Source organism: Passer domesticus, chromosome 4 (genome assembly GCF_036417665.1).
Source record: "Passer domesticus isolate bPasDom1 chromosome 4, bPasDom1.hap1, whole genome shotgun sequence".
Taxonomy (NCBI): domain Eukaryota; kingdom Metazoa; phylum Chordata; class Aves; order Passeriformes; family Passeridae; genus Passer; species Passer domesticus.
Window position 1 is genome coordinate 31,075,598 of NC_087477.1, and position 22,673 is coordinate 31,098,270.

Below are 22,673 nucleotides of genomic sequence, written 5' to 3' on the forward strand. Positions count from 1 at the left end.
TTTGGGAATAGACTTCAGCTTAGTGTGAGCAGACAGAATATCATTGGTAGCAGAGGCACCATGCAACTGTATTATCTCAGTCTGTTCTGCTCCTGTCCTCTCATCATAGGAAAATGTGTGCCAAGGTGGGGTCCTGATGCCTTCTGGAAGGTAGGTACATGGATATATCATATCTGTAACAGCACTGAGTCAAAACACTACTATGATCTGTTGTCTTATGATCTTTTGTACTATGAGACAAAACTTCCCTTTTGTGGGGCTGGAAAATAGTTACTCTGATGCTGATGCTCTCAGATTTGTGTGTGGTGTGCAGGCATGCTGGTGGGTGGTGGTGACCATCTGCCACAGCAGTGACAGGGTTAAAACGCTCCTTTTCCACCGGGGCTCAGGGGTGGCTGTGCTGGGTGAGTAATGTGAGGTTCTGTGGCAGGGGGCTGTTGAAAGGCTGAGTGAATTGGTGCCAAAGGGCAGAGCAGCAGCCGATGCAGAAAAGCCTGTGCTCGTGAGCAGCTGTGCAAAGGCAAGTGCGCTTACACAGACGGAGGCAGACAGGTCTCTTCTCCGGCAGGGACAGCACATGGAAGCTTCCACCACCAGGCTGAGCTTTGCAAGGTGCCAGATCTCAGGCCTGAATCCAGAAAGCCCTTTGCAGCTCTCTGACCTACACATAATCCATAAATTCTGGCAGAATGTTCACCCTTAAAAGTCCTTTCTTTTCCCATGTCAGCCTACAAACAGAGACCCAGAATAATTAAGACAGTGCTCATTTTATTGTACTCAGCATGGAAACCAGATGTGAAACAGCAAAACATTAAATTCCTAAGAGACTCAGTCAGGTGGGTAACATTGCTTTAGTATCACTTTAAGACTTTTCACATGCAAACTTTTGTTGGTATGTCTCAAATGAATGCCATGGTACACCTGGTAGCCTAAGACTAGCTTTATTTTGTACAGTACATCACATTCAATTAGTGTAACTATAAAATTAATAAAGCCACAATAATATTAGTTGTTGTTAGAAGCCTCCAAGTTGGTTTTCTTCTGATGCTGGCTGACTCACGGCCATAGTATTTTGAAATTAAAAGTTCAGATACACTCCCTACCTTTAATTCTGGGCAGAAATTCCCAATACTGTTCAGTGTCACTGAGACCTTTACTTCACAACTCAGTGATTCTAGGTGCCACAAACACATAAATGGTTCTCTCCCATTTTATGGAAATTCCTCAGGGCATTGTCTCAACTTGCTTCTGATGTACTTGAAACTATTGACTGTGAACGGAGCTAAGGGAAGTGTCATGAGGACCCTCCAGCAGAAGGATCACCTCTTACAGCAGAGCTGTTGAGAAATATCTGAGACACTCGTATTCTGCAGCAGATAACTGCTAGAGACTTTTCAGGCAGATTTGTCATTTATTTCTACTCCAAGGAGTGTCAGTCTTAGTAGAAAGCTAACAAAAACTTAAGGTCTCATATTTAAAATGTGGATTAGTTGATGTGATTCTGCTGCCAAGGAGATCAAATACTTCCTATCACCCACAGTCTGCTTTTCAGAGACCAGAGAAGGAGAAGGATTTAAACTTGCCTCAAGGCTGTGGAAAATGCTAAGCCTCCAGCATTCAATCAGAAGGGCAAAGGGAAAAAAATGTATTAGAGCATGAGTGATACATGAGACCTGCACACGTGTACTTGCCTTTTAAACAGGGACACACACATAAGCTTACCTACATCAGAAGTTTTCCTAGAGGAAAAAATGTTTCCTCTCTGTGTGATTTGGCTCACTAATAACATCACTTTTCTTTAAAGAAGCCTGAATGATGAAAAGTAGGTTTCACTTTGCAAAATCTTCTTTGCTGGGATTTGATGCAAAATCCACACTATAAACTCTAGGAAGGAAGAGCTACTCAGAAAAACACAAAGCAGAAAAAACAGTATATCTCAGTGTTTAAAAAAAAAAAAATCAGTTTGGCTCAATTCAGCTGTAATACTTCAGTCTTTCTTTTAAACATCTACAATGACTCAAGTGGGATAATTTAGACCCCTAAAAGAATATTGAAGCCAGTTCAAGTTACAGGATTTAACCTTCAGGTCACACCACAGCATCCAATGGCACCAGAGATATTTCATAGTGTGCAGTATTTGGGACAACTGAAAATACTGACAACTCATACAGGCATCACAGAGACACCAAAAAATAAACTAGCAGAGATTGGTTACTGAAACAGGGAGTTAGGGAAAAGGAGGGAAGAGTTTCTCTCAGAACACAGCCCTTAATTTTCTAAGCCCACAGAGTCTGACAATCAGTTGTCTGTCATTCAGAGCAGCCAATCCCACAAGCTGTGTGCAAAAGTAACTCTGTTGTGGTAGCATTTTGCATTAATTTTTAAAAGATAGGGAAGGATAGAGACACAACAAGATAATGGAGCTAATAATAAAAATTTCTACTTTCATACAAACCTTGCATATACTGAGCTAACTAATGAAACACTGGTATGGTACATTCCATGATGTTTCCAAACTGAAAACTAGCAGCAGCCAATTTGAATTCCTCATCAACACTGATTTTCATTTGGATTTACACCTCTAACACTTCAACACAGTAATGAAACTTAAGAGAAAAGCTAGTGCTAGCTTCAGAGCATATATTCAGTTTTTTGAATCTCTTCCATATACTTCTTTTACAAGCATTTTACAAGCTCTTATGTTTTAGTGGCAGTAACAAACAGGTTGACTGCTTAGAGGTTTTGTTGAATCCTATTTGGATATATCTATAAATACTAGCAAATATAAATAATAGCAACAGTAGCAAATATAAATATACAGCCTTTGGAAATACTAATTTTCCTAAAATACAGGGGATGCCAACAAATAAAAAAATATGCGAGGTCAGAAAACACGTGGGCAAAACAGACATAAAAATGGGAATTCATTGTGAAGCACCTACACCAACTTTATTTTACTTCTGTTTTAGTACTTCCCTCCCCATGTTTCTCAGCAGTTTCTTCTTCTGTATTCAAAAGAATGTTTTCTTCTCCTGAAATGGAGAAGAGAGATATTGCCCCTTCTTGTCCCTTCAGCTCTTTCCCCACTCTTTTCCAAACCAAGTCAGCAGAAATGAAGCAGAACTTCAGCACTTGAGCCCAAACAACACAAAGCTGATTGGCAGATCCCAACCAAGTGCACACAGACAGATATCACAGCTCACATGAAATCCAAGACTATATTGCAAATTGCCTGCAATGAGATGCTCCTTCAACGCAGGTACTGTATTGGCAACACTGAAATGTGCTTATTCTCATTTTTGGATCTAGGGGCCATCTAGTGGAAAGCCCCCTAAGTGAAAATAGAAGTAAATCTTCCATTTTTATTCACTGCTTTTATTAATGGTTCTTGCTACATCGACCTTCCTAGAAGATGCAACTGACAGGGAAGGGTTTCCTGACAAAGAGCTTGTTTCCCAAAATCTCTCATCTTGAAAAAAAAAAAATAAAAAAAATTAAGAGTTCTTTCAGCGGGCTAGATTGCAACACAAGTTTGGGAGTTTTTTTTAAATATAGATTTACTCTTGGGAATGACAAAGTATTTTCTGTTCTGAGCCCTCTCTTTATTAGCCCAAATGGATTTCCTTGGTTGTTCCCCATCTAACTAATGCAATGTGATTCTGAGTCATTGGGCAGAGAAAAAGAAAGGGGTGGTAGCACACGGATCATCTCCGCCTACTCTCTGCTGTATCACTACTCTAAGTGCATTTTCGAGACTGACACGACACAAAGAACAGCCTTTCTTGGCTGCTATAAGCACACTGAAATGCATATTTGCTAATTGCTACCCCCAACGTGGTTCTTCTGCTGTTGGTGAAAGATGTGTCGTCAGTGAGGATTCACATTGTCACCAAACATTGTATGCAGGAGCATACAATCACCAGTGTCAAACTAGCAGGTTGCCTACAGTCTGCCCCAGCAAGGCACAGTCAAAACCTAAAATATTTTCCATGAGATGTGCTGGTGATTATCGACTCATTTTTATGTGTTGGCCTTTGGCACTTTATTGCTTGGCTTCCAACACACATCTGCAGGACTTCTGCAGCCACCAGACAGTGCCATGGACAATTTGCACCTTTGCACTCATATTTGCACAGAAAACAGGCTGAGCATTACATTTTGTTTCAGTTATGCCCATGCAGTTGTTCAGGTGCATCCACTCAGGAACTTGTCCATCGGCGCTTTGTAGCACGAATGCACTGGTGAAATCTTCCTAGAAGAAAGGTCCTTTGGTGTGGGGAAGGGAAGGTGGACCAGCTACTGAAGACTCACAGGTGAAAGAAGATGCAAGGAACCAGGGGAGATCTCTCATTCCTTGCAAAGAAGCAGTAAGTCCAGTGCTGCCCCAGCATCCTGCTCATTCATTGCCAAGCCTAATTTGGTCTCAATAGAGCAACTCATACCCATACCCTAGAAATATTTTGCAGAGCTGACACTAAAGGATAAAATTCATGGAAATCAGTGAATAAGTGATAGCTGTTTATTCTCCTCTGGAAGAAAAAAAAATAGGACAATCCATTTGTGTATTCAGACTGAGCATATTCGTAAAGGGACAGTTCAGAATAAGCTGGCTCACAGCTACAGCAAGGGGAACGCAGAAGGGGATGAGCTGAGCCAAGGGACACGGCTACACAGGAAGACAGGCTGGGCAGCAGCTACCAAGGGAAGGGGCAGAACGGAGGCAAAAGGAGCAGCACAGAGCCTTGGACCTGGACAGGACACAGCAAGAACTGCAGGCAACTCGGGGAACCTTGTCAGGGCTGACACAGACACAATGTGGGAAGAGACACTGAACTTGTCGACTAACCTGACCTAATGATTCTGTCAATATTAATCCCACACAGAATTTCACATGAAACTCACATCTCAGACACTGCTAGGGAGGGGGTGGAAACAGCAGTACTAACAGAAAAAAGGTTGGAGACTTCCTTCCCAGTAGGCAGAGGTGGGAAGACACTCTCTAATGTGGTGTTTCAGAATTAAAAACTCAGCACCACAAGTAGGAGAAGACTTGAAATAACATATAGAAATTGAACAAAGACATGACATAAAGCCCTCTGGTATATATCTGAGGAAATCTAGGAGTCAATTCAGTACTCTGTTTAGGGGCAACACTTTTCATTGCACCGGGTTAAAATGTTGTATCTTACAGTATTTTACTTTTCTGCTGGGGAAAAATTGCCCCCAGACAGCTACTATGAAGGTTTGGCAGTTGATATACTCAAGAAGTCTGGCCTCCTAAATAACTGGGGACCACTTCATATTCACTTCACAAAAAAAAAAAAGAAAAAAATATACTAATACTCATTTACACGGTGTAAACCTGTAAGATTTAGAGTAAATTGTAAGAGTAAGATCTACAAAGTAAGTCAGGTGTGTGGTACTAGAGACAGAAATAAATTATCATTATGATTCATGAAAAATCTTTAATGGACTAAAAGTATCTCCTATTTAACTCTAGTACTCTGCAGGATTACAATATCCAAATCATCAGTGCTTTGCAGGATTGATAACTATATTTTCTACAAACTGCAGGAGTTCCCCAGCCTCCCGTAATGAACTCTAGTGGACAAAATACAAAGCTACTGGGAAATACATTTCCCAAGTTGAAAAATATTATTGAGAAATGAGACCAACATATATTTGAGACATTATTGTATATCATACTTCTGGAGAAACAGTCACTAAGCTACCTTTTATTAGCAGTTTCTATAACTAAGTTCAGAAATACAGCAAAGATTGTCTCAAGATTTCAGTACTGCTGCAAATTTTTCAAGTTAACAGTATAATGGTTCATAATATAGAGTGTTAAGTAAAACAAAATAACACATAAGCTAAATAAATGGTATTTGGGTTATGAAAGGCAGCATGAAAAGCACCAAAATACTGAAAAAAACAACAGAGTTGGCTAAGAACTTAAAAGGGAAAAACAAATCAGTGTAACATACTAGACATAGAGGCTCATGGACCCCAATGCACAGGAAAGCCTGCTGCTATGGGAAAACATTACTGTGCATCTCTGGAGAGAGAAGAAAGATCCACATCACTTTAAAGAGTGACTTAGAACAGAGGTGCTCAGTGCCATGGGAGGCTGGGAGCAGGGGCTGCCCACCCCGCCTGAGGAGGCAGAGCAGCTCCCTGGTTTTTAAAGACTTGGCAGGAGTACCAGAGAAAGGCTGGGCACCATCCTGCTGGCTGCAGGTCCATCTACGGACGCGCTCTCCCGTGCCTCGACGGCTTACACCTCAGGAGTGGCCACTGCAGGGGGCAAAAAGCATCTCTCTCACCTCCCCTTCTGGCCATCAACATCCCACTGACTCAGCTTCTCCCAAAGAGAGAATCCTTCAGTCTTGATCCTCATTCTTTGCCTGGTTCTGCATTTCAACAGGAGGGGAAGACCGGGCTCCCTGAGACTGGCGGCCCACAGTATCAACAGAAGAGAGGCTGCTCAGTGATCAGTGTCCATAGCCTGTTCATGGACTTGCCTCAGCACAGGTAACTTACAACTAGGAAAGCTGTCTCGTGTTAGGTCTTTACAGCTGTTGAACCTTAATTCCACCTCCCTCAGTCCACCCTTTTTAGTAAGACCTCATAATGCACATAAATTAATTCCCATAATTCTGACAATCCCTCCGCTTCCTGCTTTATCAGAAGGTGCTGCTCTCCCTGCAGCAAGGTGGCAATTGAAATTTGTGCTTTTGCTAAGTGCCTAACTTTTCATCTGACAGCAGTCAAGGTTGGGGCATAACGTGGAAATACACCAGCTGTGACAATAATAATGGCAGGATGGAGCATGTGGCTAGTCAGAAAACAAAGGGAAATAATTTTCCACTGTTGCATCACAACCCCAGTTACACAACCAAACAGCAGGACTTGCGGGGAGGGATTCTCTCCACCACCACAGGTATTTAGGCAGCCCTGCAAACCATGTCAGTCTAACACAGAAGAAGGAGCAGGTCGGACGCAGCAATTAGGACGCCTAAAATTCTGCAGCATGGACTGGAACATGTTGTGCTGCCTCCCTTTTAGTTTTTTATTTGAGGATGTATCTGAGGAAATGGATTTCCGGGTCTGACTGTTCTGGGCCCGGATCAGTTTCTCGTGTTCCCGTATTTGTCTCTGTAAGTGGTTCTGGATGGCAATTCCCAAGGATTCTGGATCGAGGGAAGCACCATAAACCTCCCACGTCATTCCTTGCTCATCCCAAACAACATCCCTGACATGTTTGGACTGCTTCACCTGTACTTTCGCCTCCATGGCTGGGGTAGAATGCTTTTTGTTCTCCCCCAGGTTTGGCACAGCCTGAGAGGAAGCAGGAATGACTGCAGTGTGGAACTCGTGTCCGGACTGCCTGGCCTGGAGGCCCTGCTGCTGGGGAGCTGCTGATGCTGTCATGGGAGGGGCAAGACTTGCAGGACTCACACTCAGCTCGGGCGTCAGTCCTGCCTGCAGGTTCTGGCCACCAGCCACCTGAGACTGGTCGCTGTCTCCGTGGCTTTTGCTCTCCTTTTCACCTGCATCCTGTGGGCACGCCTTTGCACGGACAACGGCAGGCTGGCTGCTAACATTCAGCCCTCCTTTAGGATCAAGCACCACCAAGTTTTCTTCCTTTGGTTTGACCACAGATTGACTAGGACTGGCCTGCCCTTGACTCCCACCCTTGCTTTGCACAGGCTTTTGCTCAGAGCTGCTCAGGACCTCCTTCTGCTTGGCTTCACTGTCCTTGCCAGAGAGTAAAGGTGACTGGCTGCTTCCTGCATGAGGGATGAGATCTCGCGCATTGTCCTGGGTTCCTGGGACAGCATCTGTGGAAGTGGTGCTTGGCTCACCAACACAAGTCCCGGACTGTGATGGAGTTTGATTACTGGAGTCAACTCCAAGCTGCTCAGCTGGGATGGGCTTTGGTTGGACTGGAGCATCCTTTGGCAGCTGAGCAGCGTCCTTGACATCACGGGCTGCACTGCTCATTTCAGCATTACCCACAGATGTTCCTTGAGAGGAAACAGCTGCAGGGGAGCAGGGGAGAACAGATTTTGCATTATCTGCTGATACTGGAGATGCCACATCGGGTGGGACCCCGGGCAGTTTGACAGGCTGGGTTTGGGCTGAAGCAGTCACAGCCACAACAGTCGATTTTGATGTGATACCAGGGGAACATGGAAACTTTTGTTGTGAGGATAAACTGTCAGCAAGTGCAGCCTGGCTCAGCCCCATACCTCCTTGGTAAATAATGTGCAGTTCTTCCTTCTCCTCTGGAGGAGAATTCCCTTTTAAGAAGGAAGCAAAGATGCTGGGACTGGTGGAAGCTGATTTGCTCTCCACAGTAGCCACGGCCTGAACCTCAGCATCCCGCCATGTCCTGCTTACAGCTTCCTGAGTAAAAGGGCCGCTCTCTGGCTGAGCTGTCATTGTACCTGTTTCTCTGAATTTGGAGAGCTGGGTGGGGTTTGGACTCCCAGGCATGGAGCCCAGGTTATGTACAGGATGGGGACTCCCGTGGCCAGACTGGGCTGGTGCCTCGCTGCTCTGCACCGCTTCAGTTTTATCTGGGGGATGCAACTGCGGCGTGTCTGCAGTCCCGTCCTTTGCCTCCAGACTGGTCTGCGAGTCTCTCCCCGGGTCAGCTTCAGTCTGCCCTGCCGCCAGGGCTGACTGACACACAGCAGAACCATTTTTCTCTGCCTCCCTGTCTTTTTCCCCTCTTTGCAGAAGGTTTGCCTGAGAAGTATGACAGAATTGATTAGCCCCGACAGGATCACCCGGGGAAGAATAATTTAACACTTCAAGCGCTGGCTGATCATCAGTTCCTTGAGGTTTCAAGGCAGAGTCATCTATCTGTGTCAGGGAGCTCGTTTTGGCCTGGCTGCCTTGCACAAACTGCCGGGAGCTCTGGGGGGCTGGCATCATCTCTGGCCCCTGCCCCACCGAGAGGGCTGCTGCGGCAGCAAGGGCTGGCACTGCTGGTGCCGGGATGCCGGCTGGCTGGGAACAACCAGCAGGCTTTACATCTGCAGGATGCCCCTCTGCAGCTGTGCTGGCCAGCCTGGGAGAAAAGGCTTCCTGCTGGCTGTCATCATCTGTGTGGCACTGCTCACACCTCTGCGTGCTGGCAGCACCTGTGCAGGTCAGGTCGGAGAAGCAAAGCCCAGCGGAGCTGGAGGGCGCACACGGGAAGCCATTGCTGGCCCTCTCGCCGCCGGGGGCTTGGGGCTGGTGCTTAGCAGGCTGCAGGTCTCCCAGCTGCTCCTCCTCTGCTGAAGGTGAGACCAGGGACAGCTTGGCAGACCTCAGAGGATCTGGTACAGTCCCCATGGACCGTCTTCAAGATGATGTTTGTCCTCAGCTTCTCCTTGGAGTTTTCTCACTGGGCAGGCTGTCGACGACAGGTTTCCTGTGAAGCTAATCTGTTAATGAAACAAACACAGAGTTAGCAGCAGTCAGATTTAAGGAAAAAGTACCCATAACTAATGGATTTTACAGTGTGAAGAGAAACACTTGCAGGCAGGGGGGGAAGTGAAGCACCCAATTCTGCCTGAAAGTCACAAAAAAGACACAGATATCAAGGACCTCCCAATTCTCAGGCTGGGATGGAGAAAACAATACTAGGGACAAAGCAACAACAGCTTCTGTGCTGTTGATACATTAATGAAAACATTGACATGTCAAGAGGAAGGAAAAAAAAAGAAATATGAAATGAAAGAAGAGGTACACACTTTGCATGGAAGTTTGAGTCACAAAATAAATCCCTGTGATAATATTCCCTAGCAAGCCACCTGTGGAAGGAAATGTCTATGTGCAGAACAGATCCCTAGGTTTGCGTGGATTCCACATCTTCAGTGAGCACCAGTTCCCCCTTCTTCTCAAGGACATGGTCACAGGGAGCAACAGGTCAATTCAGACTAATGTGGATGAACCAAAACCTCACTGGTAAAAGGAATATAGAGGGATCACAGCCTGCTGGGTGAGGCAGATAGAAACCAAGAGGAGGTACTGCCCACCAGGGCTGTGCACATACTTACTGCTGCCACATTGAGATCCTTTGAAATAACTATAAGGAAGCCAGCTTGACTAATAAATGGGGGTAGAGATGACCTCAAAATCAATTTACAGGTAGGTGGTATGAAATTGAAAGGGGAACATTGCAGCACTGCAGAACAGGAGGGGTTCATGACATACCCAGGGAAATGTGGGGGAGGGATTTTAAGCAGGTAGAACAGAGTAATCCAGGTTGGAATCATGCCAGGACTGCAGAGAAACCATCCCTTCAAACTGGAGGTGATCTCCAAATGTGTTTGCTGACTTTCCAAAGGACTTAGCCTGGACACTGCTGGAGATCAAGGATGGGATCCATGTCAGCACAGTGGTGGTGGCCAGTGATAAAATCCCACCCACTCTTCTTTTAATCTGCAAGCTATCTGTGTTTGTTAAAAAAACTTTCAATGGCTTATGCTGCCAGCAAAACACAGGTGTGAGACCAGGGAGACACTCAAGTTTTGTTAACCTGATGACAAGAACACTGCTGTACCTCTTTGTGTGCTCTTGTCTCTGCACACAGCAGGATCTCCCTTGCTACATTACTAGGGAGATGATGCTGGAAGCAGTGGAGCAGTCACTCAGCTGTTCCAGACCCTCCCTACCCACTAGAAAAATCAACAAAATTTCTCTTCAGAAAAATCTCTACTCTCCTTTTTTCATCCTGGATGGCAGTGGTATAACTTCCTTAGTTCCTGTAAAATCAGTCCCAAATTTCAGCACCTTAGGATACTTTAAAAGAGCAACAGGAGAAAAAATGCTAAATGAAGGAAAATTTTAGAAAATACAGCCAGTCAACTTTTTCTAAGAAAAAGAAAGTGCTGCAACTTATTATTTATTCATTAAGCTTTCTGTCTTCCAGGTATTAAAAATTTATTACTTTTATACTGCCTCTTTGGGCTCTGTCCAACCACAGAGACACAGGCTCCTAGGTTAAGCCAGCCCTGAGAAACAGTAATCCTGCCCCTAAAGGATCCCAAATTCCTTAGCTGCACTCTGTGGCAGCAGCCCAGCATCACCCCACGACGGCTTTCCAGGAGGGGTAGGGATGGCCAAGCTTTTTGGGAAGTACTGAGTATGTAAACCAGGCGGCAAACCAATGGAAGTTTGTGGCTGCCCACATGTCTTGCCTGCATTTTGTTCTCACTTTAAGGACAGCCAATATAGTCCTGAAGGAAGGACAGACCTTCCACGTTCACTCTGTTGTGCTATAAACATTGAAGGGCTGCGAGGAGAGGAACAGATGGCTTTGGGTATCCACTGGACTAAATTCTGTTACTCTCTTCTTTCCTTTTCCAAATATCTCTGCAAACCAAACCAGTTCATACAACTGGGCAGGTCAGATATCTTTTTTCCTTAATTCTGGATCCAGAGTTTATTTAAGAAAAATTAAGCAAATAATGGAACAAAATCAATCCCCATTTTTTGGTGAGAGGTACTAATGAGCAAACACAGTCAGAAGAAATAAAGATTTCAGAGAAAATCTGTTTGATTCTTCACTATACAAAACCTGGGCAAGGCAATCTGCATACAGGAGCATTATCTTTTAACTCATACCCACTCAACACGGCAGTGATTCTTAATTTTTCAATTAAATGAATTAGTTCTGGTCTGAATTCTGCATGAATTCTCCTTATCTGTTTAGTGGCTCTTGACTAGAATCACCTGAAACATACAGTTGAATGTCTGCCTCATATAGTAATTCAAAGAGATTTTGCTACCAGTCCTTGACATACAACATCAACAGAAGAAATTGCCCCCAGAAAACCTACCTGGACCTATCCTCAGGTGTGGGACAACTGAACATAGTACAGACATTTTGCCTGACCCTTGCATATGGGTTGGAGGGTGGATCATTCTTCTGCCTGGAATGACTCTGCATATAAATTTATGAGCATAAGATTTCTATAAAGACTTTTTTTTGTCAAAGTCATGGGAAGTATTTTCTGGACTGTCACTAAACCATTCTAATGACAGGAGCCAAAGGCACTGAAGTAGCCTAAATAAGCATGGTAACTTAAGAAAATATTCTAACTTAAGAATTAATAAAAATCAGAAAAAAAGCAAAGTCTCATGAAAGAGAGCAGCAAGGATGCCCTACAGATTACAGAATTGGAAAGGCATTTGTATTATTAGAATTTTATTTATGATTATTGTCTTATTTTTATTATTTGAGTCCTGTTATATAGGAATTAAGAACAATGTTGGGACCTGTGGGCAATGCTACTCAACTGCCAAGACAGTGAGGATGCAAACAAACAAACAACATTGCCTGCAAGCAAATACTTAGGAAAAACAGAAATACAAAACTCAGTAGAAGGCCAAAAAACACGTCAAAACAAATCAAGATCGCTGATGAATTTTTCAAGTCTTGTATGCCAGACATGGAGCAATCATCCAAAATTTTCTTTTAACAGGAGGTGAAATTAGTATCTCTACAAAGGTCAAAATCAATTTTTAGTAATAAGAACAGATTTGCTACACCAACAGAATTCTTATCCTTATTCTTGCAGATCAAATTAACCTGCCTGACTGCGTCATTCTCATCTCAACAAAGCATTGTTCTGGACCTTTAGCAACAAGAGGTTTCTAACTTTGGCAAAGTCTGTGTTTGGTTTAAATGGTCTGGGAGTGTCCCTGCATGGCCTGCAGACCTTCACAGACGCTTGTAACTGAGTAGGTTTTTTTCATGTGCTGTTAAAAAGCCCCAAAACCCTCAAATTCCATGAAGTTTCCAGGCAACTCAATGCTGACAATGTAAAGAAACTCCTATCTATTTCAGTAATAACCAACCCCCATCATATAAAACAACACTGCAAGTGTTAACAGCATAATGGTTCATAATATGGAGTGTTGGATAAAACAAAATAACACACGGGCTAAAGAAATGGTATTTGGGTTATGAAAGGCAGCAAGATAAGCAGCAAAATACTAAAAAAACCTGTAAGTTTTTTTTTTTTTTTTTAAACTCTTGCTTCTTATGAGAAACTCAACAAAACCAGAAATTCTGCATGTTTCATAATACAAACCAATACATTTTCAGGAAATTCCTACATAAGATTCTGACTTTCATTCCCTCTGGAAGAAATCTGAAAATCTGCAAAAGCACAAATAAGATTTCCAGCAATCTCCACCTACCCTGAACCATCAAACCAACTAAAAAGCAGCTCCCAAATGAATCAGGCACCCCTTTCCCAATTCCGGATTCTCATCACCTTTCCATTCCTTGAGTCCCGTACTCTTTGAGCCCTCTCTTCAACCTTGTCTCTGCAAAGAGCTGAACACTTGCTCTTAATAGTTCTAATCTTACAAGATCTCTCAGATCATCACAAAAAATCATTATATAGCCACATCGGTTAAGAACAGAGATAAACATCTGCTGAAGTGGGAATTCAGTCTCTGTTCTCATTTTCTGATCTGAGGAAAAAGACAATGGCTCACTTGAACTCATATCAGACCACTAAATACACAGAAAATAAAGCACATTTCTTTAAATTTTAAATAGGCAGACATCCTTCTAGTTCTGCAGGCAGTGGGTTTTTTACCCTCTTTTCAATGTCAAAGGGTGTTTGTTATCCTGGGTTTTGTGAAAGATTTGCTTTATGGGCCATTTTCTCCTAATTGTCTATGGGATCAAAAAGACTGGCACTACAAATGAAAGACAGCACAGAACAAGGACACATCCATTAAAACACATAAGAGGTAAGATACCAGATGCAAAGCTTCCATCTTTTGGTGTGTTGTGGAATGCTGACAGGAGACAAATTATCCACTGTGATGACAAGGAGGGAAGAGGTGGTGGGGATGCCCACAGGTACCTTGGACACCTGTGATTCCCACCAGAGACAGGGCTGGCATTTCAAGCAGAGGGTGTTCCCAGTTCCCCTTCTACACCTCAGGAATGCACATGTTATTGCAGGTCAGACCTGCAGACAAAGGAGGATCCTGTGCCAGAAGACAGGCAGAGAGTGGGACTGAGCTGCAGCACCCTCTGTGCAGACATTAAGCAAAGTGGGTGATTGTACTCACACCACAACACCAAATCAGCTGGAACTACCAGCTGAGCCACATGGACAGCCCTGAAGAGAAACCAGATCCAGCCAAGACTCCTCACCAGACCTCAGAGCTCTTCCTGCTGGATGCTGACACACAACCAGTGATGTCTATCACGTTTGCTCAGAAAGGTGTCATGACACAATGAAAAATGGAAACGGGAGAGGCAAAAATAGGAAGTAAGTCCAAACACAAAAACAGAGGCTCAGTGCTCATCCTTGCTTTGTAATGGTAGTAAACTGAGAAAAATCATGTGAAAATCAAGGGCAGGATGTACTACCATTTTCAGCCAAAAAGAGATGGCTGCCAATCAGCCTGACACCTACTGAAGATTTATCTAGCATTATTTGTACACGCTGAAGAAATGCATTTTTCTGGTTGTTGACTCCTCCCATCATGCATCTCTCTGCCATTGCATCTGCAGAGTGCAGAGCATGGGAACTCCCATTTGGAAGGGCAAAGCTCATCTTAACCTGCTGCCCGCAACCTACAGATGATAAAATGTGTAAAGCCAGTCCTACAAATGGTACAGTGGCCTCTGGAACTAATACAAAGCAAAGCAAACTGCTTTGCACCTTCCTGCATGTGTCTCAGCTTCTGGCAAACCTTAAGTACATCCTGCCAAGAGCCCTGAGCAGGACATTGCCCCAACATTTCAAAGCACTCCAGGCACATATGGATACCTCAGCAGTCACTCAGGGACAGATGTGTGAGAATATCTGCAATCAGCTTTTAATAGGCAGGCACAGAGAATAAAAACTGTGTGGTGATCAACCATGATTCAGCTCTATCGTCCTGCTGGCAGTTACCCTACAATTAGAAAGATGTCCATCTAAAAGGAAACACAGCTCTGCTCCGAGACAGGATGTTCCAGCCTGTGTCCCATCTGTTCCCTGTGGGCAGCACCCATCTTGCCCTGGCCAGGAGACAAGCAGCATCCCCCACATCCAGCTCTGGCACCTGCTGATGGGGCCCTGGCAGGAGCCCCTGCAATGTCAGCAGTGCTACGACGCAACTCAACCCCAAAAGCTGGGCTGCCCCTGCTGAAAATGTCACTGGCCTCTGGCCATGGCCAAAGGCAACAGGCTGCTTTGTGCTGCAGATGTGCTGCAAGAGCATCCCGTTTGTGTGGGAGGAAGAATCAAGTGGTTATGGATTTACAGGTGCAACACGGTTTAGCAGAATTCTTCCACATTTCCAGAAAGAAAATGGGTTTGCCTTGCACTCCAACACTTTAAAGCAAGAAAAAACAGTATTTTGAAGTGATAGGAAACACAGTATCAAGAAGATTGCTAGGAGACAACATTTGAGATTGAAAATCCTGGTTTAAATTAAGAATTGTGGTATCATCTGCTGCCATTGAAGTTTTGAGCCTTCAAAGTTCACTCCTTTTGCACAGATTAAAAACCTTTTCCAGGAGAAGCTCAGATCCTCACATAACTGCATCCTCTAGAATCTCTCCAGAGAGCCTCACACATCATCAGAGGAGGGTGGCATGAGAAGGAACCAGGGGAGGGCTGGATGAGAGCCTGAATGTCCATCCCCTCCACACTCTCCTCCTGTACCATCCTGCCCCTCTACCTGCCTGCTCAGCTCGTCCTCCCAAGCATGCTCCCTGCTGCAGACAGGGCCCTTGGGCAGCAGCAGGGCTGCAAAGCCAGGCTCTCTCCCTGCACACCTCCTCCCAGGGCTACAGCACCCAAAAGAAAGGCTCTCATCCGTGAGGCATGTAAGTAAGCACGCAAAAGCCCCTGCTGAACTCTGGGCTCGCTGCAGAGCACCGCAAAGAGACCATCAGTCTTTCTCCTCCAAGGTGAAAGGGAAGGATAAATGGCTTTATGAAAACAGCTAAATCAAACAACAACTACACCGACTGGCAGCCAGCTGTAACAGTTGCATAAGCTACAGCGATATTCCTACCTCGTATCCTGGGCCACCCTGGAGGGGAAACAACACATGGGCAAAACCCATAAGGACATACACTTTTTTGTTTAATTGCATGTTATTATGTTTAGCCTCATTATTTATCGGCAGTTTTTCCTTATTCCAGTGGCTGACCCTGGAAGTAATTTTTAAGGAAATGCAGCCTGACTTGAAGGGTAAGCCATGTTTCAGGAGGAAGTCTGCATGCACACTCCTGACACAGGCACACGAGAGGAAACCAGCAACCTGGTGTCCACATCAGGCAGGTGACTTCACTCCACATAGCTCACTGCCACTGCTTATTTTTCTTCAGCTTACTATTGCCTAAAAACAAGGTGTGGTTTTTGAGGAATGTGAACAGGAAGGTCACATGGACCTCTCAAAAACCACTTCTGTATTTGGTGTCAAAAGTAATAGAATTTCTAACAACCAATGGGAATTTTGCTCCTTACCTATCCTGCTATCTTTCTGACAAAGCATGGCGAAATCTAACCCTTCATTAATGCATATCATGCAGCTGACTGCATTTGAATGTTGACAGCTGACAAACAAAAGCCCTTCGTGAGCTTTTTGTGAGAGCAATTTAGCAGTGACCAACAACAAATGTGTTTTTCCTACCCAGCAATGCCAACATGACTTCATAAAGCAGAGTGATCATCTTTAGGGATGAAAGCATAATGCTGGCTTGTTGCCCATGCATTTCTTGTAATTCTTCTTTGTTGCCCAGACAACTTGCAACAGCCACGATGATGTGGTTTACATGGACATCGATCCACTGGAAGCTAGACTAAGACAAAAATCACATTTCTGTGGTCAGGAAAACATAACCACTGCTGAGCAGGTGTGTCTTGGAAAGGGTGGCTTCTAGGGACAAAGGCTGTTATGTACTTCTAACATGCTTTCAGGTCCTCAAAAGGAAGTTTCCTGAATTTCATTATGACTTCCTTAAGAGCATTCCCCCCAGCGCACTGAATACAAACATTCATCTTGTGGCTGAAGCATCCACAGGAGCAGTTACCACCCTAGACAATCAGGTCTGATTTGCTGCTGAATAACTATATTATCAGAGCCCAGAGAAATGTATTGTAGCAGCACTTCTTATTTTAAAACCAACTTTGCAAGTAAAGAAATTCTGCCTTGGAAGAGCTGACAGCAGGATCAATGTGTTTTGCATAAGGTAAAACCCAAAAATGATAATGTTTAACTCTCATGCACAGTCTGAAAAAATTAAGTTCTCCTCATGTATCATATTATTTTAATGAAGATGTTGGGCTCAGTATTAGAGAGGTGAATAGATCTTTACATAACAGGCACCTGGCAAAGGATGTACCCATTGTCATTTAGAGGCGTTATCCTAACGGGAAAGGAACTACTCCAAATGGCATGTAATTAGAGAAGAAGGATGCAGTGCCTACCCAGTCATTACTGTAACAGAAATTTCTGTACTGTGTGATTAACCTAAGAAAGACATGATGATGATCTCACCATGTCTGCTCTTACCTCCTGGCTATCACAAAACACAGCTCATGTGAATAGAGAGGCTGGCAGCTGAAGCAGCTATCACCGTGTTTTTTTTTTAAAAAAAAACCCCAACAGTTAAAAATATCTTGCCTTCTTCCTGCTGCCACCTCAGCAGTTGCTTCCTGTTTTTTCACGTTGTCACTTTGTTCTGCTGCTGGCTGTCATTGACAGTAAGAGCAGCAAAAAGAACAAAATAATCTCCTTAGCAAACTGCCTCCTGCTAAACACCTTCTCAAAAAACCCACGAGAAGAAGTGCCATGTGCTGGGCCACTTTTTGTCTGATGCATTGAGGCTCTGTAGGAAACCAAATGGCTGCAGGCTGGAGGCCTTCGGTGTTCAGGGATAAAATCTGAGCAATTCTCAGGTATCTTGACAACGCTGGTAAATGCTCTTTTGAGGGCAATGACTCAAACCTGTGTGTCCAGCTAAGGACTCTAAGCTGCTCACCTCAGTCACTCAAGCTTATGATGTGACTTTACTGAGACCATTACATGAAAAGCTGCCATCTCAGCCTCAGCCTCTTCTTTTTCTTTACTTGAGGCCATACGCTTTATTGTGTTGAACCCTGACCCTAATGGAACTGCACTGCACCAGCACCATATTCATTATTTTTTATTACTGATGAAGAACTGCATGTGGGATGTGGGGGAACCAAACTTGTCATGGTCTGCAGATAATCAGTGAGACCACTGTTCTTTATATCCACAAATATCCTAACAGTGTACAAAGCACTGTAGGTGGGTGATGGCTTCCAGTTGCCTGACTCTAATGAAGGTCAATGCCAGATGGGAAAATGGTGGTAAAATATTACAACCATAAACCACTGCAGGTTTTCTTTGGTCTCCATCCAGAGCTGACAGAAGGAGCTGAAAGATGCATCTGAGTGGCAGATGACAGCGACTGCCACTGTGGCAGAGCTGATCAGGTAAAATTGACAGAAATTGTTGTGGCTCTTGGTTTGAGCAAAAGGCAGCACTGGCACTGATACCAACTCAGCATTGCTAAAACTCAACTCCCAAACCTTGCACCACTAACTTTGGGTCCTGAAATTCACTACATACCCAGAGTTCTTTGGGACAAGGAGAGGCTTTTAAGTCTTCTCCATCCTGCTCTTAGATGTGCGTGAACAAAGAGACTGCAATGTTTCCTCCAGCTGAAGCAGCCAATTCAGTCACCAAGTCATTCTCTCAACACCTCCATCTTCCAACAGCAAAGAAAAACACCAACAGCTGCGCTGTATGATGGCTTATTTTAGGAACAACTCATTATTTGCAGTCTATCCCACAGGTGTTTGATGGCAATAACTTTTTAAAGTTGCCCTTGCAGGGGTGTAAATGTCTCTTATGCTAACAATTGCAGGAACCATCCTCACTCCTGTTAGAATTGTTTCCTAACAATGGCTTATACAAAATATGTATTTTTATCCATATATTCAATGTGCTTCTATCCTTCCAGCCCCAAGAAGGGGGGCTAAGGTATCCAACTGTCTGCCACATTTTATACTGTGATTCAAATATGATTCTCATAGGCTTAAGAATAATTACATTCTCCACTTCTGAATTCTTAAAAATCCCAGTGCTCTTAAAACAAATCCTTATTTAGTGTCTGACCTGGGAAGTCCCATCTGTGTTGGAACCAAACTAAGGCCATGACCACTTCCTCAAGACAGACAATATTTAAGAGGTAGCAGCGCAAAATCTGGAGACTAGTTCAATAAAACAGGCTGGAAACAGAGACACAAAAGGTGTTGTAAGCCAAAGCTTTGCCCACTGCAGTATTGCACAGCCATATCCATACCCTAGACCTCTACCTTATCCATACCATGCTTATGGTCCAGTGCACACCCTGGAACTCTGCAAAGCTTACACCAGGCTGAAGTGACATCCCCACTCCTGCCAAAGGCTGCCAAGTTAGAGCTCAAGATTTACACTGAGCCTATTTCTGGGCACACCTCCTCTCCTTATTTCTTCTGCATTTAGGACAGGCGGACTCATTTACATTTATCGGGTGACTGAAGCAATGCATATGCAGTGATGAAGGCACTGGTAAAAAACATTGAATTTGACTTGAATCACTGTCCCTCAGGATGATTGCCAAATTGGTTAATGAGAATAATTAGCATTAATTAAAATGACAGCTCAAAAGTTATATCACATCTGAGTTCAACTGAGTCCCAGGTTTACTGGAGCTGGCTGCCTCAACCACCTGGCCAAGCCCAAAGCAGACATCCCCAGGGGCAGTGTGACTGGCACTCACCTGGCAGCTATCACTCCAGTTCACCTTCCAGCTTCTCACACTACACACTGCAAGCAAATCATGCCCCAAGCATTCAAAAAAAAAAGAGAAAAAAAAAAAGATGTGGCACCCCCAAGCAATGATTGAGTTTATCACCTAATGCCCAGCACCTCCCATCAGGCTGCACTGCTTTTCATTCATCTTAGGAGCAGTTTTAGCTGCCCTTGCTCAAGCTGCCAGCATATTTAACCTGCAGATCTCAGAGGTGATCTAAGGTCAAGCTGTACCTTGCTAGAGCACAGCTGTGAGAGAGCAGGGCTGTGGGATAGCTTTGTCCTTGTTTCTAAGTCAGCTGGAGTGGAAGCTGGCAGGGTGTGAAAAAGGATCATTCACGGCTTAGGGTTTAATTACTGGACTTGCTTTGAACACCAATGCCCCACGCACAGAGCCACACTTAAGAGTGAGAAAGCACATGGCAACCTCAGAGTCAGTATGAAAATTCAGACAGGATGGTTTATTTCCACATAGGACCTCCTTGAAGATAAATACTAGATACTTCAACCAGTCATCTGACAGCTGTGAATGCACAGCGGCCTTCCGACCACAATTTATTTTTATTGACATCCTGTTTATGGATACAATTTGAATTACCACAAACTATGCATACTTACATGACTGAAGACAGACATACACATACAATCTGATATATGCTAACAATGATAGCCATCTAACCTAATCTGGGTGATTAAAGCTGGGCATTGAAATCAAAGATGTCTGATGCTCAAAAGTGTTGAATAATCAGAAATACCAGTAAAGCCACTAGGATTCAAAAGTCGCTCAATATCTTTGAAAATACAATTTTTTTATTCCTGTTCTTATTCAGGAAATGCCAGAAGGTTCTAACATACTCTGCCATTTTGCTGGATGCTACATGTGAACATAGAGACACTAAGCATTCATCACTTAAGCAGAAAAGATACAGAGCAAAGGTAGGACCCTCTACTTTTTCTGCCTCTTCAATACAATTTAACACAGATAAAGATCACAGACAAGGCTATGCAACAGCCAGTGTCTAATGCCAATGACCTAAGTACAGAACACCCTTCTACTACAGCTCATCATCTACTACTAAAAGCTGCGCAATCATAAGCCCAGCAATTCAGGCTTTAGTGATCCACCTCTGCAACATTACCAAAAAAGTATTCAAATTAGTTCCTTCCCTTCCTAGATTCAAGTCCTGAATCTACAAAGAGGGAAAGAGACCTCTGCTAAACAAAAGGCAGAAAACAAAACAAGGGTACAGAATATGCTGCTGCTAGCATTTGGAAAGGAAAAAAACCAAACCCCAGAAAACCACCACCTTAAAGCTGAATAAGCAAAGGATGTTACAGACCCAGGAAAAGCACTTGCACATACTCCACCCAAGAAAATACTTGCAACCACTGCAGATTCATAAGTGTTCATACAAGGAGGTAAGCACTTCTGGAAAGGGCTCTCTTATTGCTCTTGCTCTTCAGAAAGCTTAGGCAGGGCATGGGATCAGATGGGGTATGAACATATGAGAGAATAGGACATCCAGTGTAAACAGGGCAGCAGTAAATGAGACACAGAGCCAGCAACTCAATAATCTTTTCATCTTCTTACTGATGAGCTGCTTCTCTTGCAGAGAGCAAGGCTGGCAATTTGCTCTGAAACACCTCTCCTATAAACCCATAGCCAGCGTGCCAGAGCAAGAGAACTCAGAGCAGACCAAGAACAAATGGAATTAGTATGTCGACAGAGGCAGATTGTGTCAGAGGATCAAGTAATGCCAGGCTACAGAGCTGGGAAACTAAGTGCAATTTATCAACTTGGCTGTCACTAAGGTGGGAAGCCTTGTCCTCCATCCCTACTCAGCTGCTGGTCAGCACAGTCCAAGTAATTACTGTAGCTTCATTTTCATTATCTCAGCTCTCTTCACTCTGGTCCCTCATCTATTTATTAATAATCCTGAGCCACGGGTGTGGGCAGCCACAGGAAAACTGTTAGGTTTGTTTTACTCCAAGTCAAGAGGAGAAAAATATTTTTGCAAATGCAGACTGCCATGTGAGGTGGCTCGAGAGAGACAGATGTCTGATTAGCACTGCAGATGGGCTGAAAAATCGCCCATCACCACTTCAAAACTCTCACCCTTTTCCTTTCCCAGGACCAAAAATGTGCTCTTTTCCCCTTGTGTGGGAGCTTTGCCTTTATTTTAAGGGTGAAACTGTAACACCTAGAAATTCATTAGACCCCTGGCCTTCTCGCTGGGTAGCAACTAGATGAACTGGCTCAGCTGTTGAATTTCAAGGTTAGCATGCCTCAGTCCTAAGTTTCTCCCAACAAACTAGAGTGTAAATGCTGACCTTTGGGAAAGACCAGCCTTCTCCCATATGAATTCAGTGACTTAGTTCCATTTATGAGGCTGACATACCTCTACAACTGCTGAGTGAGTTGTCTCTGGGTAAGAGGCAGGGGGAGATAAGGGGTGAAGGGGAGACCTGCTCTTTCAGGAAAAAAATGAGGATGTGCAGAGGAAAAGTTGGTTGGTCCCTGTGATAAGAGAAATGTTTTGGCTCTCTGCCTCCTGGACCTAGGCTTGAATGCTCTTCCAGCACTGATTCCCCATCTGTCTCCTACTGTGTGCTCCTTGCCAGACCATTTCACAGCTTCATATCGCTCAAGGCCAGGAAACTGTTCAGAAATGGTTATTTTAAAATCATCTTTTGTACCATGGTATGGCATCATTTTTGGAAGACAGTTTTAAGTATTTGTGATGTTGACCATGTTCCTATCTCTTGATCCCTCATGTTGCATGTTCAAGCTGAATAGTGTAAACACTGCTTTGTCT

General features: G+C 44.0%; 1 protein-coding gene and 1 long non-coding RNA gene across 5 annotated transcripts in view; one reads left to right on the forward strand and one right to left on the reverse strand.

Annotated features, from left to right (window-relative positions):
• Positions 1 to 751: 751 nt before the first annotated feature.
• Positions 752 to 22,673, reverse strand: part of GPRIN3 (GPRIN family member 3) — a 32,920-nt gene continuing 10,998 nt past the window's right edge. For 3 of the 4 annotated variants that reach the window (XM_064416925.1, XM_064416926.1, XM_064416928.1), the window contains exon 2: positions 752 to 9,443. In XM_064416925.1, coding sequence (XP_064272995.1) covers positions 6,970 to 9,351 — 2,382 coding nt within the window. In that variant the 5' untranslated portion in view covers positions 9,352 to 9,443 and the 3' untranslated portion in view covers positions 752 to 6,969. Of the gene's footprint in view, positions 9,444 to 16,499; positions 16,619 to 22,673 lie in introns of those variants that run through there. The other variant, XM_064416927.1, reaches the window with a different exon arrangement.
• LOC135299964 (uncharacterized) lies at positions 16,773 to 21,161 on the forward strand. The gene is made up of 3 exons (XR_010361809.1): positions 16,773 to 16,888; positions 20,688 to 20,793; positions 21,033 to 21,161. It is a non-coding gene; the product is annotated as an uncharacterized LOC135299964 (long non-coding RNA).